At 24.3% G+C, this 21467-nt stretch overlaps 1 protein-coding gene across 2 annotated transcripts in view; it reads right to left on the reverse strand.

The window, feature by feature from the left end:
* Positions 1 to 19375, reverse strand: part of LOC113548622 — a 112389-nt gene extending 93014 nt beyond the window's left edge. Inside the window, exon 1 of one of the 2 annotated variants that reach the window (XM_026949592.1) lies at positions 18903 to 19375. In XM_026949592.1, coding sequence (XP_026805393.1) covers positions 18903 to 18966 — 64 coding nt within the window. In that variant the 5' untranslated portion in view covers positions 18967 to 19375. The remainder of the gene's footprint in view (positions 1 to 18902) is intronic. The other variant, XM_026949593.1, reaches the window with a different exon arrangement.
* Between the last annotated feature and the right edge of the window lie 2092 nt (positions 19376 to 21467).

Here is a 21467-nt window from a genome sequence, read left to right on the forward strand (position 1 = left end):
GATTACAATTATTTCCTTTACTAAAATTAAATTATTATGGACAACAATTATAAAAGTAAAAACACTTGATAATAAATACAAATTATAATTATGTGATTAAATAAAAGAAAACCAATTGCTTCAAATTGTAAATTTTAAGAGTATAAACTATAAAGGGTTTAAAATAATGCTAACTAAGAAATTTCAATCAATACATCAATCGAAGACTGAATATTAAAATAAAATTAATGAACTTAAAATGTATTGATGTTTTATCTTTCTTTATAAATAAACCATTATTTTTAATATATATATATATATATATATACTGATTAGCTATCTACCGATTTAATTTAAAAATTATTTTATTTTTTTCCACTGTATTACTTTACAGATTCCAATTTATTCATAAATTTATAAATTATAATAATTATAATTTATAGTTATTTAATTTTAATCGAAAATATATTCTAACTTTTATTTATTTAAACCTATCAGTATACACTACCTTTATCTTAATAAAATGTACTTTTATAACATTTTTACTTTGATCTAAATACAAGCACATTTTCTGAATATATAAATTTGATTCCAATCTGTGAAAATTTTATAATTTATTGATATTTTATTTAAAATAACAATGAATATAGTTTTAATTTTTTAATCTTAAGCCACCGTGTCGTTATTACATCATTCTTTATTATCCATCTGATTAAACACATACACACACACACACACACACAGAATAATTATTATATTAATGGAATTATTAACACGATTTTTATAAAAATATTATAATTTGTAATTTTATTTTTATAACAGCATACTTATTAAATTATTTAGCAAGTAAGTTTTAATCTTTAATATGAAAATACTTATACAAACTATATTATTTATCGAGGAAAAGTTCTCCATGACCTCACTAAAATGAAACTTTTAAGCCATCAAAATCCATCATGTCAAGTAGCTTTTCAGAAGCTCTGTATACTTACTACTTAGGTTCGTTTCACATGGTGATCACTGTAATAAATTATAGGTAGTCACAATAATATGTCATCGGGTGTAACTTGAACTTACTACTAAAAATTACATAGATCAGATTTCATTTTGACTAAAACAGCGGAAATGTCGAAATACATTCTGTTAGTAAACTTCGTAGATAAACTAACTTAAGTATCTAGTATGCAGCTTCAAAAATTAAAAAAAAAAAAATGTTCAAACATACGAAACTTGATAAAAGTATTGAAATATTAGTTGCAAATAAAAATAAAAAATTTTTTTTTTATAGTTATTTCGTGACAATTTCTACATACAAAATAATTTACTCTAAAACTATCCATTATAAATTACGGGTTTTGATAACTTTTATTTTTTATTTAATTTATTATTTGATATTTTTTACTTAGCACCAAAACTTATTGACTTACAATTATCTAACAAGGAATTCTAATAAGTTATAAAACGCAATATTTATGTACTTGAGTATGTTATAGAAATCCAAGAAATCCATTAATTGCTTTCTTCGTAAAAAATATCAACAACTATGTTAACAATTTAAATTAAATAAATATGATCACATTGGTTCAGATCATTTTGATTATATTAACGGGTTGATATCATAAAACATTTTTTTTTTTTTTATTGATGACGATGAGTTTATATTTATATGTATTTTTAAAATTCGATTAAAATTAAGTAAAAAAATTATCTATTTTTGATTGTACTTGAGAATCTAATAATTTAATTTTAATATTAGCCTGAAATTAAAATCCATATTCAGTTAATATAATATATACATGATTTTTAATTATTTAAAACTAAATAAATTATAATGTAAGTATATTGTATCTATAACTTTTGGAACAACTGAAAAGTATCGTTTACGACATATTTTTGATATTGTCCTTTTAACTTTTTCAAAATAATTGTTTTTTTTTCTTTTTAGTGAAAGTTTGAAATACCGTTAAAATTATAAAAAATGTTCTTAAAAAATATTAATTATCCGATACTTGGTGATTCTAATAAAAGGTTAATTTCACATTAGTAACATAAGATCTGGTTTGGGATTTTCAATTTTGATTTCAATTAACGGTTGATTCTATAAACCAGTGATCACATTAAGAGGAACTCACTGTATGTATTTTTTACAATTAATGAGAATGTAAAATAATTATTCTTGTATGTGATAATACATTGTTTGGTCTCAAGCATTCTAATATTATACCTCTTATATTAAAATACTGTTTCAATTTTCAAGAATTAAAATAATATTAAATTTTACTTGTATTTATAACTTCTATGACATAATATATCATATTAAAATCATAACTCCGAAAATAATTCGTTATGCATGAAAAGTGAAAAGTGAGGTGGGTTTTTCGGTGACTTTCGGGTCGAAGGTTTTAATTAACTCGTTCCCGTCCCTGTAACGATAATGACGCTTTGCGCTTACTCCCCTACCACACTACTACAGGCAACTATACACCATACCCCATCATCGTCAGTGGCTCCACTGATCCGGAACGTTTTACACTAGTTTAGACTGAACCTTCTCTACTGCAGCAGGTCTAATGGCATTCATGAGCCATTGACATGTTTTGCTAAAAAATGAAAATAAAAAAAAAAACTCAGCCTCGGAATTCTAATTTACATAATCAACTACAGTCTTCTAGCCACTCAGCTTTAACAGGAAATCGTGTAAATCGACCATTGCACATTTGAAGAGTTACTTATACTATAGAGTTTCAATACTTCTATTTAAAATTTAAATAAATCGCCACTACTGTCACTGGAACTCAGACAGAATTTTAATTTCAGTTTTAAATATTAATAAGTAATAACCAAACGTTTCTAAAACTTAAGGTTAAGATTCATCAATAGTCTTAAAAAGTTAGGATTTAACTTAACAAAACGGCTCGTATATTTTTGGGTAAAATGTTAACTGCTAATTTGAAGTAAGATATTTTATGAGAGATATATATTTTGTAACTTTAAATTTATCATAAACATAATACCAAGTTTTTAAAATTTAACAAGTTTATAAATAAATGGATGCAACTTCACAGATTATACATTTAAACATTAAACTAGCTAAAATGTAAATCATTTATAATATTAATTGTTATGCAATAATGTATCTATTATAAGCAAACATATTATTTGTATTTTTTTTTAAATGATATTCATTTAGGTCATTGTAGTTTCATCAATAGTTTTAACTATTTTATGTAATCATAGCATTCGAAATTTCAATCAAAACAAACATTAAATATAATTTATAAATTTTTATGAGAAATTGAATTTAAAATCTATTGACAGAAACACATAGTATTCAATTTGAAGTACGTATTTTTTAAAAAATAATGTATTATTGTACAAACTACGTAAATATTATGAATATATATGAATGAATAAACGTTTTTCATAGATTTTATATATAATATGTAATTTCAAATTTTTTTGACCAATTATAATTATTTTTAAAGAAGAAAAAAAGATCGTTTGATGTAAGTTATATAAACGAACATATCTACCTATATAATTTTCAGTATTATACGTTTAAAAGTAATAGCGAAAAAAATATATTCATGACAAAAAATAAATCAATTTTAGCTTAATAGCCGAGATTATTACGTATAATAAAGTTTAAAATACATATAATAATAATTATTATTTTAAATACATTAATAGCCAACATAAATAAATTTAGTATAATATACGATGAGTAGAGATACGAATAATGGATTGAATTGGTAATGATTTATTTTTTTCATTTTTAAAAACACTGTTTTAGATGAACCAAAATCTTTAGAGATTTTTTTTTTATAAAAAGTAATTTCTAAATAGTACTTTTGAAATTTTATTAATATTGATAGTAATAATAACTTTATTTAAGAAATAACATTTTCAATTAATGTATAAAAAACTAACGATAATCTTCAAAAAATAAGACATTTCTGAAATTAGTTTTTTTTATGTTATTATTTATTATTAAATTTTGAATGTAATAACACAATAATACAGCATACTAAAATCTTGTGTCAAAGCGGGTGAAGCGAGAAGACTAATATCCAGCTCTGTATACATGATATGGCTAGCGTAGTCATTATTCGTTGCTTGCATGTGTTTTTATTGATAGACATTTCATATTATTGTTGATTATAGATAATAATATACAGTAGTTGTAGTATCTAATATACTATACTATACATATCATGTATTATACTTTATTTGAGTTTTTAACATTAAATAAAAGTTAATAGGTATTTTAAATTGTTATTCATTTTTTATAAACTTCCAAAAGTCACAAAAATATATAATATATTCACATAAAAAAATAATTGTATTTTTCATAAAATATCTATACAATGTAGGTACACAATATTATATAGTTAATATTAAAACTCCAAAGTGTAAACAAAATTACAATATAACACCTTATTTTTATTTTTGTCTGAGAATAATAAAAATCTATTTAACAGCGTAAACTTTTTATGCTTGTTCTTGATATTTTTATGTTTCGGTGACTTAAGAAAACAAACGATAACGAATATCTCCAATGCTTAAAAAGTTTATTATTACTCACTTGGGAAAATTTTAAATTACAAGATTTTTTATTTCAAATAAATTTTCATTAAAAAAAAAAATAATATATTTATGTATTCGAAATAGTCAATCATTGTTTTATTTTATTATATTAAGTTGTCTTACCTATATAATATGTGAATTTGAATTTTTTTTTTTAATAATTTTTCATAAGACAATATGTAGTAACTAATAAATATTGGTCCGGTAACCTATCTGCCGCATTATCATCGTTATTTATTTAAATCATAACATAAAAAAATTGTCATATTATCATACAATTTTTAAATAAAAAAAAAACTTTGCTTTAAATTAAAGTTAATATGCTGAAAGTTTACTTTATAATAAAGATAAGCTATCAAAATATTCACATATTTAATAAATAATTATTCAAAATTATAACAATAAAACTTGACACACCATACTCAGCTTACCAAACAATAAGATGTGATACTAAAGGGTCAAACCCAAAATAAGTTATAGAAAAATTTCAAACTTTAAAAAGAAAATAATTAAATAGCCTGTAAAAAAAACAGAAGATGAGATTTATAGACAAAAAAGTATTTACTGTTTGTTGGATTATCAATATAAATGAAACGATGTAAAGTAATCATTGAGCTATAAAGTCTAAATCACATTTAAATTAAAATAAAACAAATAATAGAACCAAAGAGAATATATTATAATCAGAGAAAATTTGGCAATTTTAACTTAGTGCAACACAGATAGACCAATAATACACAAATTTTAAATCAAAGGTAATGCATCATACATTTTGTAAGAAGAATTTCAGTAAAACATATTTAAAACCACCCTTGATGTCGAAAAACTACTTTTTCAAAGTATTAACTAGACATAATTGCCAACTAAAAGGTTGGACTAAATGAAACTTTTTGAACTTCATCACTAATTATGAAAGTGTTTATAAACAAATAAAAAGAAAAATATTGCTGTAAAACTAACAGTTATTATTAGTTATTACCTATTGTTAATTTTTTTTATTAATGAGATATCTTGATTTTTTTATGCGAGTAACGATTTAAAACATTGACATACAGGAACCTCATAAACTTTATTTAGTGGTTAGATTTTTAAAATAAAATAATATTTATTAATTCAGCAGTATTTAATGTTGTTCAACTTGAACTTTATAAATGATTTACATGATATGAATATAATTTCATTTTCCTTTTTTTAAAACTTAGATTTAAAAATTTTTAATAATTTTAATTTTAATATTTTATAAAGTTGAACTAAATAACTTAAATATCACTTTTTAAATATATAAGTTTGGTGTTTGTGGGTACTTTTATTTTTCAATTATATGATACATTTTTGTTTTTATTGGGTATCATATTATTTTTACAAGTTTGAGATATGAAAGTTCATTGGAATTTGATAACGTTAATTTAAAATAATTAACAAAAATATGAATGTATCATAATTTGTCTTGAGATTTGATTTTTAAAATTATATAAAAAAAAATATACATATTATTATACCCATCTATTTCCCTCCCTTTTACTACCAACTAAATTTATGGGTTACTATGATTAAAAATGTAAACCCAGAAATATTTGGCCATTATTATTTATAAATATATATTATAACGACCCTAATTGAATTCCGTAATAAATAATTGGACAATAGCACCAAAAATGTAATTCATTATGAATTATCTGATAATAGCTTATAACGTTATAAAGCATTTATAATGCATTTTAATCTTTAAAACTTCCTACAAAACATACTTTAATCATGTTTATATGATACTAAAATTTAATAAATTATGAAAAATTATCAAGACTCGTATAGTATAAGTATATTTGTTTTGAATATAATAAGACACTGTTTATTGCGGTGCGAATAACGATATTGTTCAACGATATATTTTTAACCATAAAATTTATCCTTTTCTTCTTATTATCTGAGTATTAAAATAAAACAACACAATAGTATAAGAATATCAACAATATTACTTAAATCGTAAAAAGTCCTATTTAAATGACTGCCGCATATGCCATGTGAGTACACGTCATGGTATGTTATTATTATGTATTATGTAATATTCTAGATAGATAAATTTGATATGTTTTAATCAAAAGGTATTCGTTGAAGTTGTTTCATTAAACACTACACAATTTAATTTAATTTTTGAACATAAAATACGGCTTAAGATTAAATTTGATAAAACACATTATTTCCCACAACATGCACAAATGAGTGGAACGTTATTATGACTTAAATTATATGTTAAAATAATGTGAACCATTAAGAATTATAAAAACATAGTAATATAATAGTTTTAATTTTCTAAAAAACAAATGTAAAATTATGATAAATCGATATTTTATTTTAAAAATATGTTAGAATACAGTAGTATTCATCCTATACGTTTTCAGTTAATTAGTAAAAATCTAATTTCTTTAGAGGTATTGTATAATTGTTAATCGCGATTCGAATAATCCATTTAGTTATTGTGCCTACGTGTATTTACAATTATATTGTGAATAGGGGATAAAACATGTAAAAGTTTGTTCGTCACTAATCCTTAGGCCTTATTGTAGTGGCTATAATTCCTTCTCCAAATTTAAATTTAATACTACTAAAGGCCGTCTATATTTAAACACAAATACATTAAACATATTCATTTAAAATTTGAAATAAATAAATATAATTATATAAATATTCGGTATCAATCCCCGTATATATCTACAGTAAAAAAAAAATAATATATATTGATCTAATCCCCGCAGCTACGTGCGTAACGCCACTGACTTGTATTAGATAGTATTCTCCTATACCAATTTTATTTTAACAGCTTTAGTTTATTCTCTTGAGACTATTCCATATAAAAATTTAGTTTTTACCTTGTCGAATACTATTTTTACATTTGCGTTTATCCTTGATTCATTTTACATTCTGAGCGGAAGAATAAGTTTATTGATTTTGTAATGAAGTGTGTTTTTTTCTGTGTGTTATCATATTTTTTTAGAGCAGTTAATTTTTTTGATTTTCTGGGTGGTTTTAAGAGCACATTGCATCTAGTTGATAATCGAAAAACAGAATAAAAATAATCATATAAAAGTGAAATTTTCTCGCAAAACCAGTTTTCGACAAAATCAATTTAATTTATTTGGTGTAATTCAACAATGAATTATAACGACTAAAAATGTTTACCAAACATTCATTTTGGCGTTTTATAGACATTAAATAATTTTTTTAAATATATTTAGTTGATTCTTTTTTGCTATTGATAGGTATTTTAAATTTTTATATTTCGTATGATTTATTTATTATGTTATTGATTTTTGGTAAAATTGTGTTATACAAAGTTCGTCATATGTTATTTAAATTGTTGAAAAATATTTAAAATATATATTCACAGTACATTTTTTTTTTTTTTTTTATAAGCGTTTACATTTAGAATTTTGACAACATTTCTCAAAACTATGAATATTTTCAAATTATCTACTTGTAAAAATTGTATACATTTTTTATTACTCATCGTCGATTTTAGTTTATTTATAATACTGTAAAAGGCATTAACCGTTAAAATAATTCTACTGTTACTTAAATTATATTTTTTTATAGTTGATTACAATTTCAAAGTATTTAAACAAAGTTTAATAATGTAATAACTTATTTATAAGCATTAACTTAAAAAAAATTTTATATGAATGTATTAGTTATTTTTTGTGTTGATAAATCTTTTTTGGCTGATTTAGCCTGTATGTTATATACTAGTTAATAATATAATATGTATTTAATATTTCCAAAGACGTTAGTTCATTAATTATAAATTGTATAGGTACATAAATTAATTATAGGAATAAAAACAAATGTTGGTGTAATTTATATTGCATGATATATCTATACCTATGAATAAAACATTTAATTAAAACAGCGGATATTTGTAAATCTGAACCTTAAACAAATCTTCAAAAATATTGATGACTGTGCTCGTTAATACACTTCAATGAACAGAAAAATAATTAAATGAGAAAATTTTACATCTGCAAGGGTAGGTAGTAGGTACACACAATATTTACAATATCTGCACTCCTGAAAATTCCCAAAGGGATGCGAGATGGGTTCCATTCTCAGGAATATAAAATGTATATTTTTAAATCATTTTTTTTTTCATAAAAGACTTTTTAAATTAAAATCAATAAAAATGATCTATTTATTTTGTACAAATTATGCAATATGTATTGGGCCATATGTATTTTATTATGTATTTATTTTTTATAATTTGATATTAATAGAATACTGCGTCAATGTGTAACAATCGAATTTTTTATACGATTAAATTAAAGTAGAAGACAAGTGTGGGTTGTATATTTTCATAACCACTATATTATCATAGGTAACACTAATCAACATTATTACGTTTTAATTTAATAATTTATGTTAATTTATCATAAATAATTGTGCATAATAATATTACAATGGAAAGGTTCTGTGCACAAACGTATAATGCACATATATATAATATATTTTTATTTAAATTGTTTTTTGAGTTTAAAATGTTTTTGTTTTTAGTAATAATTTAACTAAATACATTATTAATTTTGATAAAAAAAAAATGCAATTATCTAATTTATGGAAATACACCTTTAGTTAACGTCGTAATGTTTATTAAGAATTGATTCTATCAATGTTTTCAATACCTCGGTTATTCCCAATTACTTTCGAGGATTTTCATCATATTACACGCTTTCAGAAATTTAATCTCTCGATTATGTGAGTCGTTCTTTTTATTTTTAAGTTATACCCACGTAGCTATAAAAAAAATGTATTGTACAAATTAGAAGATAAATTATCTTTTATGATTTAATCTTAATAATTAAGGTATAATATAAATAACCCTTCTTTGTTTTTATTGAAATAGTGTAAAACAAACTTTATAATCTATCAATTGAATAAATAAATTATTATTTTGTTAACTAGACTTAAAAATATAACATATATTTTTTTTTACGTATTTGAATATTATTATCTAAAGCATTTTGATGAATTCATCACCCTGTTTAGTTAATTCATGACAAACATCTGAAAAATACTTTTTCGTGCTATAATTTTATCTAATTGGTGTTACTTTTTTTTTTTTTTTTAACAGTTTACTAATAATCTTTTTAATGCCGACCTTTCAATTTTTTTTCTTCTATTGGAATATATTTTTTTTCATAGCTCTTTGAGCTTAAATACACTTTTTATTTTTTAAAACTAATATATTTTACTAACAGATTTAATGAGAAGAAAACATAATTTAATATCAATATTCACACAATTATTGAAGAAATTAAAATGGTAATAATATGTGATAAAATTTTTATATTCAATTTTTATACTGATTACATACACAGAAATACAGAATATATTAAGTTTCATAAATTATACTTTTTAAGATTTTAAACAATATTTGTATAAAAAATACAATTTAATCGAACATTGATAGCCTCTTTTCTAATATTATATTTTCCTTTTTTTATCCTTATATTATACTTGCACCATAGAAATTATTAACATGCAGATTTCACTAGTCATCCTAAGTTGCCGAATTTGATCAATAGCCCAAAGTATATACTATATATTCAAATAAATCCCTATTACAACTTCTACTAAACTTCAAAACTAGTCCAGGATAATTTATATATTATTATTGTATGATATTATTTATATTATATATTATCTGTGCAGGTATTCACCAGATATTTACCAGCTTGGTAGATAAACCCGAAAAATGTAACAGATTTAATCCCATAATTTCCAAATTTCATATAATTTTTATTAGAAAGTTGAATAAAACTTAGGAATTTAGTTTAACATTTGTTTATTTAACAAATAATAACTCTATGAATTAATATTGTGAAAATATTTCGCCACAGATGTTATCATTTTAGATTCCTATGCAATGGTAAACAGCAAATTGGTTCGGTCTGTTGAGTTTTGAATAAAAGAAATGAAATAAGTAAAATATTGGTACCATACGGCATTTTATTTTCAATTGTTCAAAAAATTATAGTTCCAAAAATATTAAAATGTAATAATCTTGAATAATAACAATGATTTTTGCTCTTTGTATTTATCAATAATATTATATACCTTAATTTATTTATTTTAGTATGAGCAACTGCAACTATAAATGATTTATAGAAGTTTATGAAACAAATGTTTTGTTTTTTCTAGGAATTAAACTATTATCATAATAACATTTGTTTTATGACGTACTGTTTTAATTTGAATATTCATCTTATTTAACACACTGAAAAACTAACTAAAATTGTGGAATAAGTCTATTTCTTGGGCTAGGTGAAATTAAATTTTAAAATATTGTACTTATTATAAATATTACCAAATAATTAAAAATACCGACGACACTTTTGACCTATACCGTGAAATAATATAACATCTATTTTCAACTATACACAAAAATAAATGTTGACTCATAAAATCTACTTCATTATTTTACATTTTTTTTTTCAATTTGAATTAGACACATCAAGTACATGCAATTAAAAAAAACTTTTGGAGCACAATTAATTACCAACCTATTTTTCAGTCAGACAAGAAAGGGAGGTGAATTTTCAAAATGAAATTAACTTTTTTCTATTTAACCTGCATTGAAGGCTAATTATTTGCAGTATTTCCTCTATACAACTAAATAAATTTGTAATAAAAGTAGGTAATTTATTTCTACAAATAATTCGCAATATAGAATATTTGTTTCACAAAATCAAATCAATGCATCTTTTCTTCTCCTTTGTAAATCTATCTATAATATCTTCACATTTAATTATATGACCCTGCGAATGAGCAAAAGCGCTAAGCAAGTCAATTGTTCTTTCCCCATTCGAGACCTTAATCAGGTTTTGAATCTAGTTGATTTAAAGCAAAAAGTTAGCAAATATATAATAATCATTTGTCAATTATAAACTTTAGTATATATATATATATATAGATGTATAAATAAGTATAGATCTTCCAATTACATATACATGTGCATGTATTGTAAAACATATTTTGACTATTAAAATAAATAAGTTAACTAGCGAAGAGAAGAAAAGGTCCTTTTTGGAATAGCAACACTTACAAGAAAAATATAAATTATTAAAAGCAATTGTTTAACTGTTAGATAAATATCAACAAAGCATTTATTTAAAACTAGCATCTTACTTATGTTAATTGATATGGCATTGCCTAAAAAGCAAGTCATTATAAACTTTTAAAGTACTTATATGTTATAGGTATAACTTAATATATTCAATACCATTACTAATAATGAAATAGGTAACTACGAATATTAGACGTTTCCATTTCTTAAACCATAATTCCAGCTCTGAATTTAAATTTAAGTAAGAAACATTTGTGAAAATGAAAAGTATTTAACAGCTTTGTTTATATGATTCATCAATCAATTAATATTATTAAATTCCGACATATTTTTTGATACTAATTTCATTAATTTTTGTAATATAAGATTGTTTTGATTTAGAAATCTATGTAGTAAATTATAAATTATATTATCAAGGAGTAAAATGAGTACTGTAATTCTGTAATAATATTGTAAAAATGTATAACCAAAAAAAAAAAAAAAGCTAAATTATCTTAATCTTTTTAATACAGATTTATTAATTCAAAAATATTTCAAATCGACTCTACGTAAATGGGGTTACACCTATAACTATTTTAGTGCCATTGATATTACCATAGATAAAACATATTTTTATGTATTTTATTAGCTAAAACGTGACTAGTTTTCAATATTTTTAGCAAGTTAAGGATTTACTCAGTTATTTATGTCGACAATTACAATAATTAACGTCATTAGTCTTATAACTATTATTATATTGATTTTTCGAAATTTGTATAAATACAATTGTATACACATCAACTGTTAAATTAATATTAAATGTTATAACATTTTATTTTTCAAGTATTTTAAGACAATTATATATCAAGATCATGAGTGTGTCCAGATATCATTAATAAGTCGTTTAAAAATTAAATATAAAACCAGATATCAGATGGGGATAATAATAAGAAAACCCCCAAATTTTGATAACAGCATTATCATCACCTTATTATGAATACTAAAAAAACCTCACTCGTACAAAATATAAAAATAATAAATTAATTACATATTTTTTAAAAAAATATTTAAAATTAATCATAATAAATTAATTACATATTTTTTAAAAAAATATTTAAAATTAATTAAAATAAATTATTGATATCACATATTTTACCAACACATATTTCGTCGAATTTTGCATGTTGAGCTCGACTATGATAGGCTCGATTTGTAGGAAATCCTAAGATAAACAAATTCTATTATAACTGTATATAACATTTTATTTAACCTTTTGTATTTTATGGAATTCTCCTGGATCAATGAACAATTAAACTTTTAATAAACTTTAGTAGAATTCTCATTTACTCTTCATCGTGCTACATTGAGTGTCTCCCGAGAATAAACGAGTACTATTCTACAGTACTGGGTTGATGGTCGTCCTTACATTTCACACATCGCTTCAAAATGGTAGATCTTAGTAGAACACTATATATTATGAATTGTATATAAATATAATATACAAAAAATATCACCTTACAGATCACTCACTTGAGTTTCTACTAACAATAATTAATATCATAACTAATTTATACACACAACACAATATATGTATATAATGTACTTGAATGTTAATTACCGTGTACCAATGAGAATACGTGCTATGTCATCTTAATCACTTGAAAAGCTTCTCTTGACAAAATGAATCGCATAATTAATTAAGTTTAATTTGATTATGTAGACTTGAGTAGAAGCCATCAACAATTCCTTATATAACTTATAGACTTAATTTAAATTAAAAAACACACATACACACACACACAATACTGTTAGTATTAGCGAATTTAAATAGATGAATACTGCTATAAGTCATCAAAACCTATTTTAATGTTATTCTAACAATACCAATAATTATTCAAATATTTGTATTTACTATTATTTTCTGAAAATTAAAAGATATCCTAACATTCATAGGAATGTCACAAGAACTTTTGATATTAATTATTAATGTAGGCAATGACTTGTGTACATATTATATTACATATTTTTATTGACAATGGTTTGTTTTAGTACCATGACATGTTATGAAGTTGAACTAATGATTATATTTAATTTAAAATTCAAGTACCTATTCGATATTAAGTATTTAATAGTTTTTTTATTATTATTATTTACTCATAAACATTTCTAAAAATTAATAAAAAATAATCTTAATTAAAAATCATTTTGTTAATGGACCGGATGAAATATTAAACTTTATGTCATCTTATAGTATATTTAGTTCACAATAGAAGAAGAATTGGTTGAAGAAGATAAGAGCTGAATACTTTAGAATTTAGCACAAAGCAAAAAAATTCTTATTTCATAAAAACTGTTGTCGTGGATAATAATCCAAGAAAATGCGTTCACGCTTGAATTTTGGTCCACCAGAGCTCTTAGAGAAACATCCATCAAAATGTTTGACGTTAGTTAAACACTTAAACTTATTATTCAGATAACCATACATAATATTTCATAGTGTAATATTAATTTTTTATATTGCTTATTCATATTTGGTAATTATTTGTCAGTGTTAAAGCAAATCAAAGAAGTAAGAACTACACATTTTTTCGGATTAAAAAAATTTATCATCTTATTGTAATTTTTTATGAGTGTTTGAATGATTTAGTAAATGTTCTGAAAAAAAGCTTTTTCTGTTTTTATAAAGTAATATGAGTAATTATTGTAACTAATAATTATTTTTATACATCAGTGGTTTTACACTATTACAGACTTAATCAGTTTAATTATAATTTTTAAGGTAAAAGAATAATTAGATAAAAGAAATCAAGTTAGTATATTATCTTGGTTAATAAATTATTGTTATTAAGTTATCAAGTTCTTTATTTGAAGTTTGTCGGTTTTTTAAACTTTACAGTTTAAGTGGTATTTGAGACTATGTGATGAATTTATAAAAGTATAGTCAGGAAGCGTTTACAAATTATTTATAGTTCTTTAAAAAAAGTTTTTACGCATTATTACGACATAAACGGAAACCATGTATAACTTAATTCGCACGTTTATTTAGACTTAATTAATTTCAAAAAAACAAGTTCGATTTTTTAAAGTTGTTTTTAAAGTACTTTTTTTAAAAACATACAGTCTTACTGACAATAATCTCAAACGTCAGCTAATAAACTAAATATATTAAATATAAAAATGCTAGTGGGGTTACCAAAAATTATCAAGATCTTCTTAAAACTGGCATTTAAATAAATATTGAAAGTTTCAAAAGTAGGAACCCAACTACTAAATAATTCAAATTTATTCATATAATACAAATATAAACTATACAGCGTGTGTTACATTATCAATGTAAAAAATGGTTTTCTTAAATACGTTTAAAAAAAAAAATGATAAACCTAATTCTCAAATTGTTTAAGATTTTAATTACCTTTCTAAAATATTATTTGTGTTCTATTTCAAATCAATTACATGATAATATTTTGTAAAACTTTATTTTTCTGTTAAAATTAACTTATTATCATAACTCGCATCGCGTACCCATACTTTTTAAAAAAAAAAAAAAATTCGCTGTAAATCTAATATAATGCATACATGTTACTCACGATCTAATAGGATAGAAAAACATTAAAAATTACATTAGGTATGTAAAAGGTCCTACAAATTTAAATAAAACATATTTTAGAACACGTTTAGATTGTTTAATATATATTTTTAACATAAATTAAAGTTTGTTTAAATATAATCTCAGAACCGTCATATTGGTACCTACTGTGTTGTTGACATTTGTCGTGTATAAGACTTATAAACGTATCTTCATATCAAATGATAATTTATTCAAATTTAAAATAACGTAAATGTATAATTTTTAAATCTCTACCATGCTCAACGTTAATATTATTAAATAGTAGAAATTCTTTGGACAACTGTGACAGATTTATTATACGAATCTGTCTCTTATATATACATATATATATATATATATATAAACTTTTTATGAATACATGTCGTTAGTAAAATGTCAACGCAATGGTACATGATAAGCGCCACAATACGTCAGAATATGTTTTATACAACTATCAAAAATTCATTTTTTAAATATATTGTTCAAAATAAAAAAAATATTGTACTTAAAAACGTATATAGATTCTGAGTTGTCAAGTCTTACATATTATATTTTTCTTTAATCTATGCACACATAAATCACTCAATTAAACACGCTTGATGTACAATAATATTCAATGATATGGCTACAATATACACGTTTAAATTCATTTAGTCTTAAAAATGATATAATACGAAAATAATAAAATGATCAAAATTCAAAATGTATTTTTAATATCCATTGTTACAAATTGGATGTATCAATTACCATTTATAATGGATATGTTCAAAGTGTTCAGACATTAATTCGTTTTTAGATTAACTTGATTGATCATTTTATAGTATACTCATATTATACACAGCATACATATATAATTTAAGTGTATAACGATAAAATATCCAGCGTTTCGTATTCATTATATTAGAAATAATTAAACTAAAAATATCTACCATGATTATTTCTACAAATATGTTGAGTACGTAAATCATACTTAAATAAAGTAACAGTAAATAATACTGGTTTTGTGTTCATTAAAAAATAAAACAAAACAATGTACACCAAATTAAACGGTTTAATAGTACTTACTAAAATAATACAAAATTATGTTTACTTGAGTTCAGCCTCCAAATAATTTATATAACATTTCTATTCTTTCAGATGAGCAAGTCCAAAAATGTAATAATCTCGAGAAAAAATATAAATAATATTTATTATTTAGAATATATAATATTTAATATTTTACTTTTTCAAAAGTGAAACTTTTTCCTACTAGTACAATATTACAGTAACATAACCACCTATTAAGTGAATTAAATTATGTCACAGCTTTGCTTTGAATCAAAATATATTCAATTAAAATATTACATCACATATATAGGAAAATCTAACTTACAAAAGATTTAACACAATATATCCCTGTGCTTTCAGGTGCAAACAAACTTTTTAATGAAACCATTATTATTTACCGTGTTTGCTCAATTTTATAATTGTATTACATTTTATATATTGTTTAAATTGGTTTAAATTTATAGTAGCTATATTTTCATATTATAAGCACTCTCACAGAGGTTTAAAGTATCAAACTTTCCATGTGAAAATAAGCATAATATAAGCAAACCAAGTCATTTGTTTATCAATTTAAATATTAAAATATTTTTATAAAAATATATTTATAGATGATTAGCTGGTATAATACATTTATTTCAAAAGTCTAGTGTTAAACTATAAATGTTTTGAAATCGATTCTTTTTGGTAGATACTATTATATCTTTAATTTATTCACATTCATCAGGTTCTTGTCCATTTTAAAAACGTTTAATATTATTAAACAATTATGACTTTATGAAATGTATTAATAATTTAAATTAATTCATTTTGATTGAAGGAATGAAGTTCTTAAGAATTTACCTTACAACGTTTCTAAAGTTATAAACTCGTAAAAATAAATAAATGAAAAATGATATAAGTATAATAAGATATTTTATAATATTATTCATATTATTTTGATTTAATTTAATAATTGTTAAAGTATTAACACTTCAACTGTATACATATCATATATAATATCGTGAACAATAGTAATTAATATTAATAATTGAATAATCATATAGATCGGTAAGTTTTTTTGGTATATTTATATTTAAATTTTACTATCTGAATTTTTATTTACATTTAGGCAAATTTTAAATAAATCAATATAATAATGCAATGTACTTTAGTGATGCATGTTATTACTCGTACGTAAGTAAAGGTTAATACTTAACAAAACAATAGAATATTACAATTTCGATAATTTAATTCTTTAATAATTTCAGGTCTAAGTATCCATAACTGAACGCGTTTTCGATGCTTATTTAAGTTAAAACTTGTTTCATTAATATTTTTTTTTTAAATATTTTATTTGTTGTGAATAAAATATATAATATACATAACATATTATACTAATGTTTCATAAAAAATATTCATTGTAGGTATAATAAATGGTATATACAGTTTGATCCGTTTGAGAGACTCGTCATTATATTTACCTACTATAATAATAAATTATATATTGCATATTTTATGATGTAGCTACCCATAATTGTGAAATACATATTGAGTGCGAATTCGCTAATATTGTATCAACTGTACATTTCCCAATACATGTATTATTGACAAAATATCGCAAATATCTATTACTATGCCAATTTGCAAAGATAGTATTATAATTTAACATTCTATTTGACGTAAAATTGAACCACAACATAAGTGGTACAATAATAGCATTTGAATGGATTTATGATTTGCAATTTATATTAAAACATATAGATTATAGGATATTATTCACTAAATTACGTTGTCTGTCAAAAACGAAAAAAAAAGTAATCGTAGTTGTATTTATGTACTAAAGCATACAAGTATGCCCTTATTTTATATTTATCTGGTGATGTTACAATTTTTAGAGCAATATATTTTATTGAAGATAATGTCCAAGGGAAAAAATATTTATATTTTTAAATACGGACCCACGACGGTTATAATATTATACGGTTTTCTTAAAATATGTGAAAAAAAATATAATACCTACTTAGTTCATACGACGGTACTGTCTTGGACCTGATAATATTTTGTGAACTCTTCTAAAATCTCTTTGATTTATTAATATGTATGTAGTTTATACACGAAGAGCCGAGTGTTTAACAGTTAATTAATTTATGTTCTTTTATGTTAGTTATATTTAACATATTATATTGGTATCCTGCATGGTTTTTTATTATATATTTTACTCGTATTAATAAATTATACTAGGCATGCGGAATAGATCGCAGTAGGATACCGGTATAGTAGCAACACTATTAGAAATTTCTAAAATGTTCTCAATAAATATTTTTGTTATGTAGGAACTGAAATATTATCGTCACTATACCGAATAAAATATTTATCGTGTAATATTAATACACTCCAATACAAGTCATGGAAGATAAAGGGATCCCTTCTAGGTCCTGTCACTGCAGCTTATATTTACAAGCATAACATATTTAAACGTATTCGCAGATATATATATATTAACGAGTACGCAAAATGAAGTATTCATAAAATAGTAACACTAATAAAAAATCGCGATTAAGGGAGTCCCTGCATTATTTTTATTTCGTATATAAGTATGCAACCACTTACGGATGAGTAACAGGTAAACAAATATCGTGTAAGGAGACGACGGTGACAGGAACAAGGCCGCCATCGGACACGCGGACGAAATTCGTCGTGTACGGACACGCGGCAGTTGTGTCAACAGTTTTTTTTTTTTATTATTATTATATAACGACGATATAATATGCGGTACGTGACAAAAGGAAACAAAAAAAAACCGACGATGATGACGGCGATAACAATAACAAAAACACCGGAATGAAGGTTATTATTATTTTTTTTTTTTTTTTAAATCGTCTTTGGGTTGATGGGTGAGGGATCCCCACGCACGGCGGTTATGTCACACTATTCGAAAACCGTATCGGCCGACACGACGCGAACAACACCGCTTGACATCGACTGCAACCGCTGCGCCGCCACCGTAGTCGCAATCGTATTCGTATTCTCTTCGGTCGCGATCGCGGCGATCGACGGGAGGACACTACCGACGGGGCCAAACATTGTCGTCCGACTGCCGTGCGCAAAACGTTCAACGCCGCCACCGCCGCCGCCGCCGCCGAGTCCCTTTGAGAGGTGGCGGCGGCGGCGGCGGCGGCAGCAGCAGCAGGCTGGTTGAACAGTCGACTCGTCGCGACTCGCATCTCTCTGGCTGACGAGAAGACGGGGGCGGTCGGAAGATGGCTCATCTCTAGGGGGCGAGAGCCGGGTTATACGAAAAAATTACGTCCATTAGAGGCGTCAAAAGAACAATCGCTCGCTGCCTCCTCTGACCCCCACTCGCCATTTGTCACACTCTTACGACTCGCGCCCTAGCATCCTGCCCCGGGTCCTGCCGCCGCGCCGACAAGTCAGCGGCAACCCGATCGCGCACTGCCTCCCGTCCGAAAACTCGCCGACCAAGATGGATATAATAATATATTACCTCTGTGTATAAATAACAAATAGCGATCGTGAATCCGATGAGCTGACTTGTCGAAAGGACGTGCGAGGAATGTCGGGAAAAAAAATATAAGATAAAAATATTATATTATACATTCTATTATTATGGTCCGACGTCGGGCACGATAGTAATGTGATAACGCCGAAATCGCAAATTTAATTAACCGTCGTTGGACGAAGACCACAACTCCGTTGCGGATGTCCGTTATAGTGTCACTGTGGAATGCTTTATTTTTAACGTGTGACAAACGTCCACGGATCCGCGGTATAATCTGGATATACAAATAAACATTTGTTTTAATTATATAAATTGTTTAATATAATATGTTATAGATGATGATCGCACAGACTTGTGGTCATTGTTATACCGGCTAAATAAAGTAAATAATATCTTAAGTAAAACGAGGAGGCCGTGGAAATAAATTATAATATGATTAGATAATAATGAATACGGAGGATAAAAAATTATAAATTTAAATTTAAATTCAAATTTTCGGATATCATTTAATTTTTCACTCAGCAATCCCACTTTGATACTGTTTATTGAAAATAACTCTTTACTAGTTTATATTTTCATAGATATTTAAAAGTAAAAACATTGTTTTATGATAGAAGAGTAATAATTTAATTTAGACTTTGATACATAAACTTAAAACATAAACACCACTTATTCCTGCGAGGATATTTAGAAAAAAATGAAGAGATAATAAGTAGTTTATCTAGAATTCAAAATATTTTAATGCCTCTTACAAATCAAAAGAAATTTTAATTAAAACAAAATATAAAATGTTTAATAACTTTATGATATTTCAATTGAAATTTACATAAGACTGATATACATTATATAATAAATTATGAACGATTTTACAGGATATTTCGATTTTAAAATTTTAAATAGTTGACATCGAAAAAATTCAAAATGTTGACATTGACGAAAACAAGTTCATTATAATATTCATAGCTATTACTATTTTTAAGGTATTTACCTCAGTGGTTGTCCGTGTAGTACCATCTTATTTCTGTAGAAAGATTTTAAACCTTATTGAATATATTGTGACACGCCTATAAGTGTGTTAAAAATATGTGAAAAATGCATTGAGTCGAAATTGTTAAAAATATCTCATCGTCTGAAATACTCCAGATGACCAGATATCCAGATGTGGTACTTATATCAAGTAAATTACTAATTCACTTAAATAAGAGCGCGCAAAAATTTAGTTCCGAAAATATAATTGTCAACAGAGTATTATAGTTATAAAAATACTATATATTTGAATTTAATCTGTCGGGTGGCACTAGTGAGTGCCTTCCCAACTTCGTTATTCCCGTCACTTAGAGCATGTAATCAAATTTGCTAATTTATGTACTATACATAGGTTATAATTATTATTTATTTTTATTAATAAGAAAAACAAAAACTATTATCTACTAAAGTACGTGTGCACACAACCACTATAGCCATTTATACAACAAAAAAAACCGACAGGTATGTAAACAAATGAAATCTTAGTGTTTTCAACAATTTTGGGTACACGTATATTTCACTCGAGTAAGCAGAATATTACTTTATTAAAATCAATAAGATAATAAAAAGTAAAGTATAAAAATTATTAACAATACAATATGAATATCGATAACGATAAAAATAATAAT

The sequence above is a fragment of the Rhopalosiphum maidis genome, chromosome 4, assembly GCF_003676215.2.
Source record: "Rhopalosiphum maidis isolate BTI-1 chromosome 4, ASM367621v3, whole genome shotgun sequence".
In the NCBI taxonomy this organism is placed as follows: Eukaryota; Metazoa; Arthropoda; class Insecta; order Hemiptera; family Aphididae; genus Rhopalosiphum; species Rhopalosiphum maidis.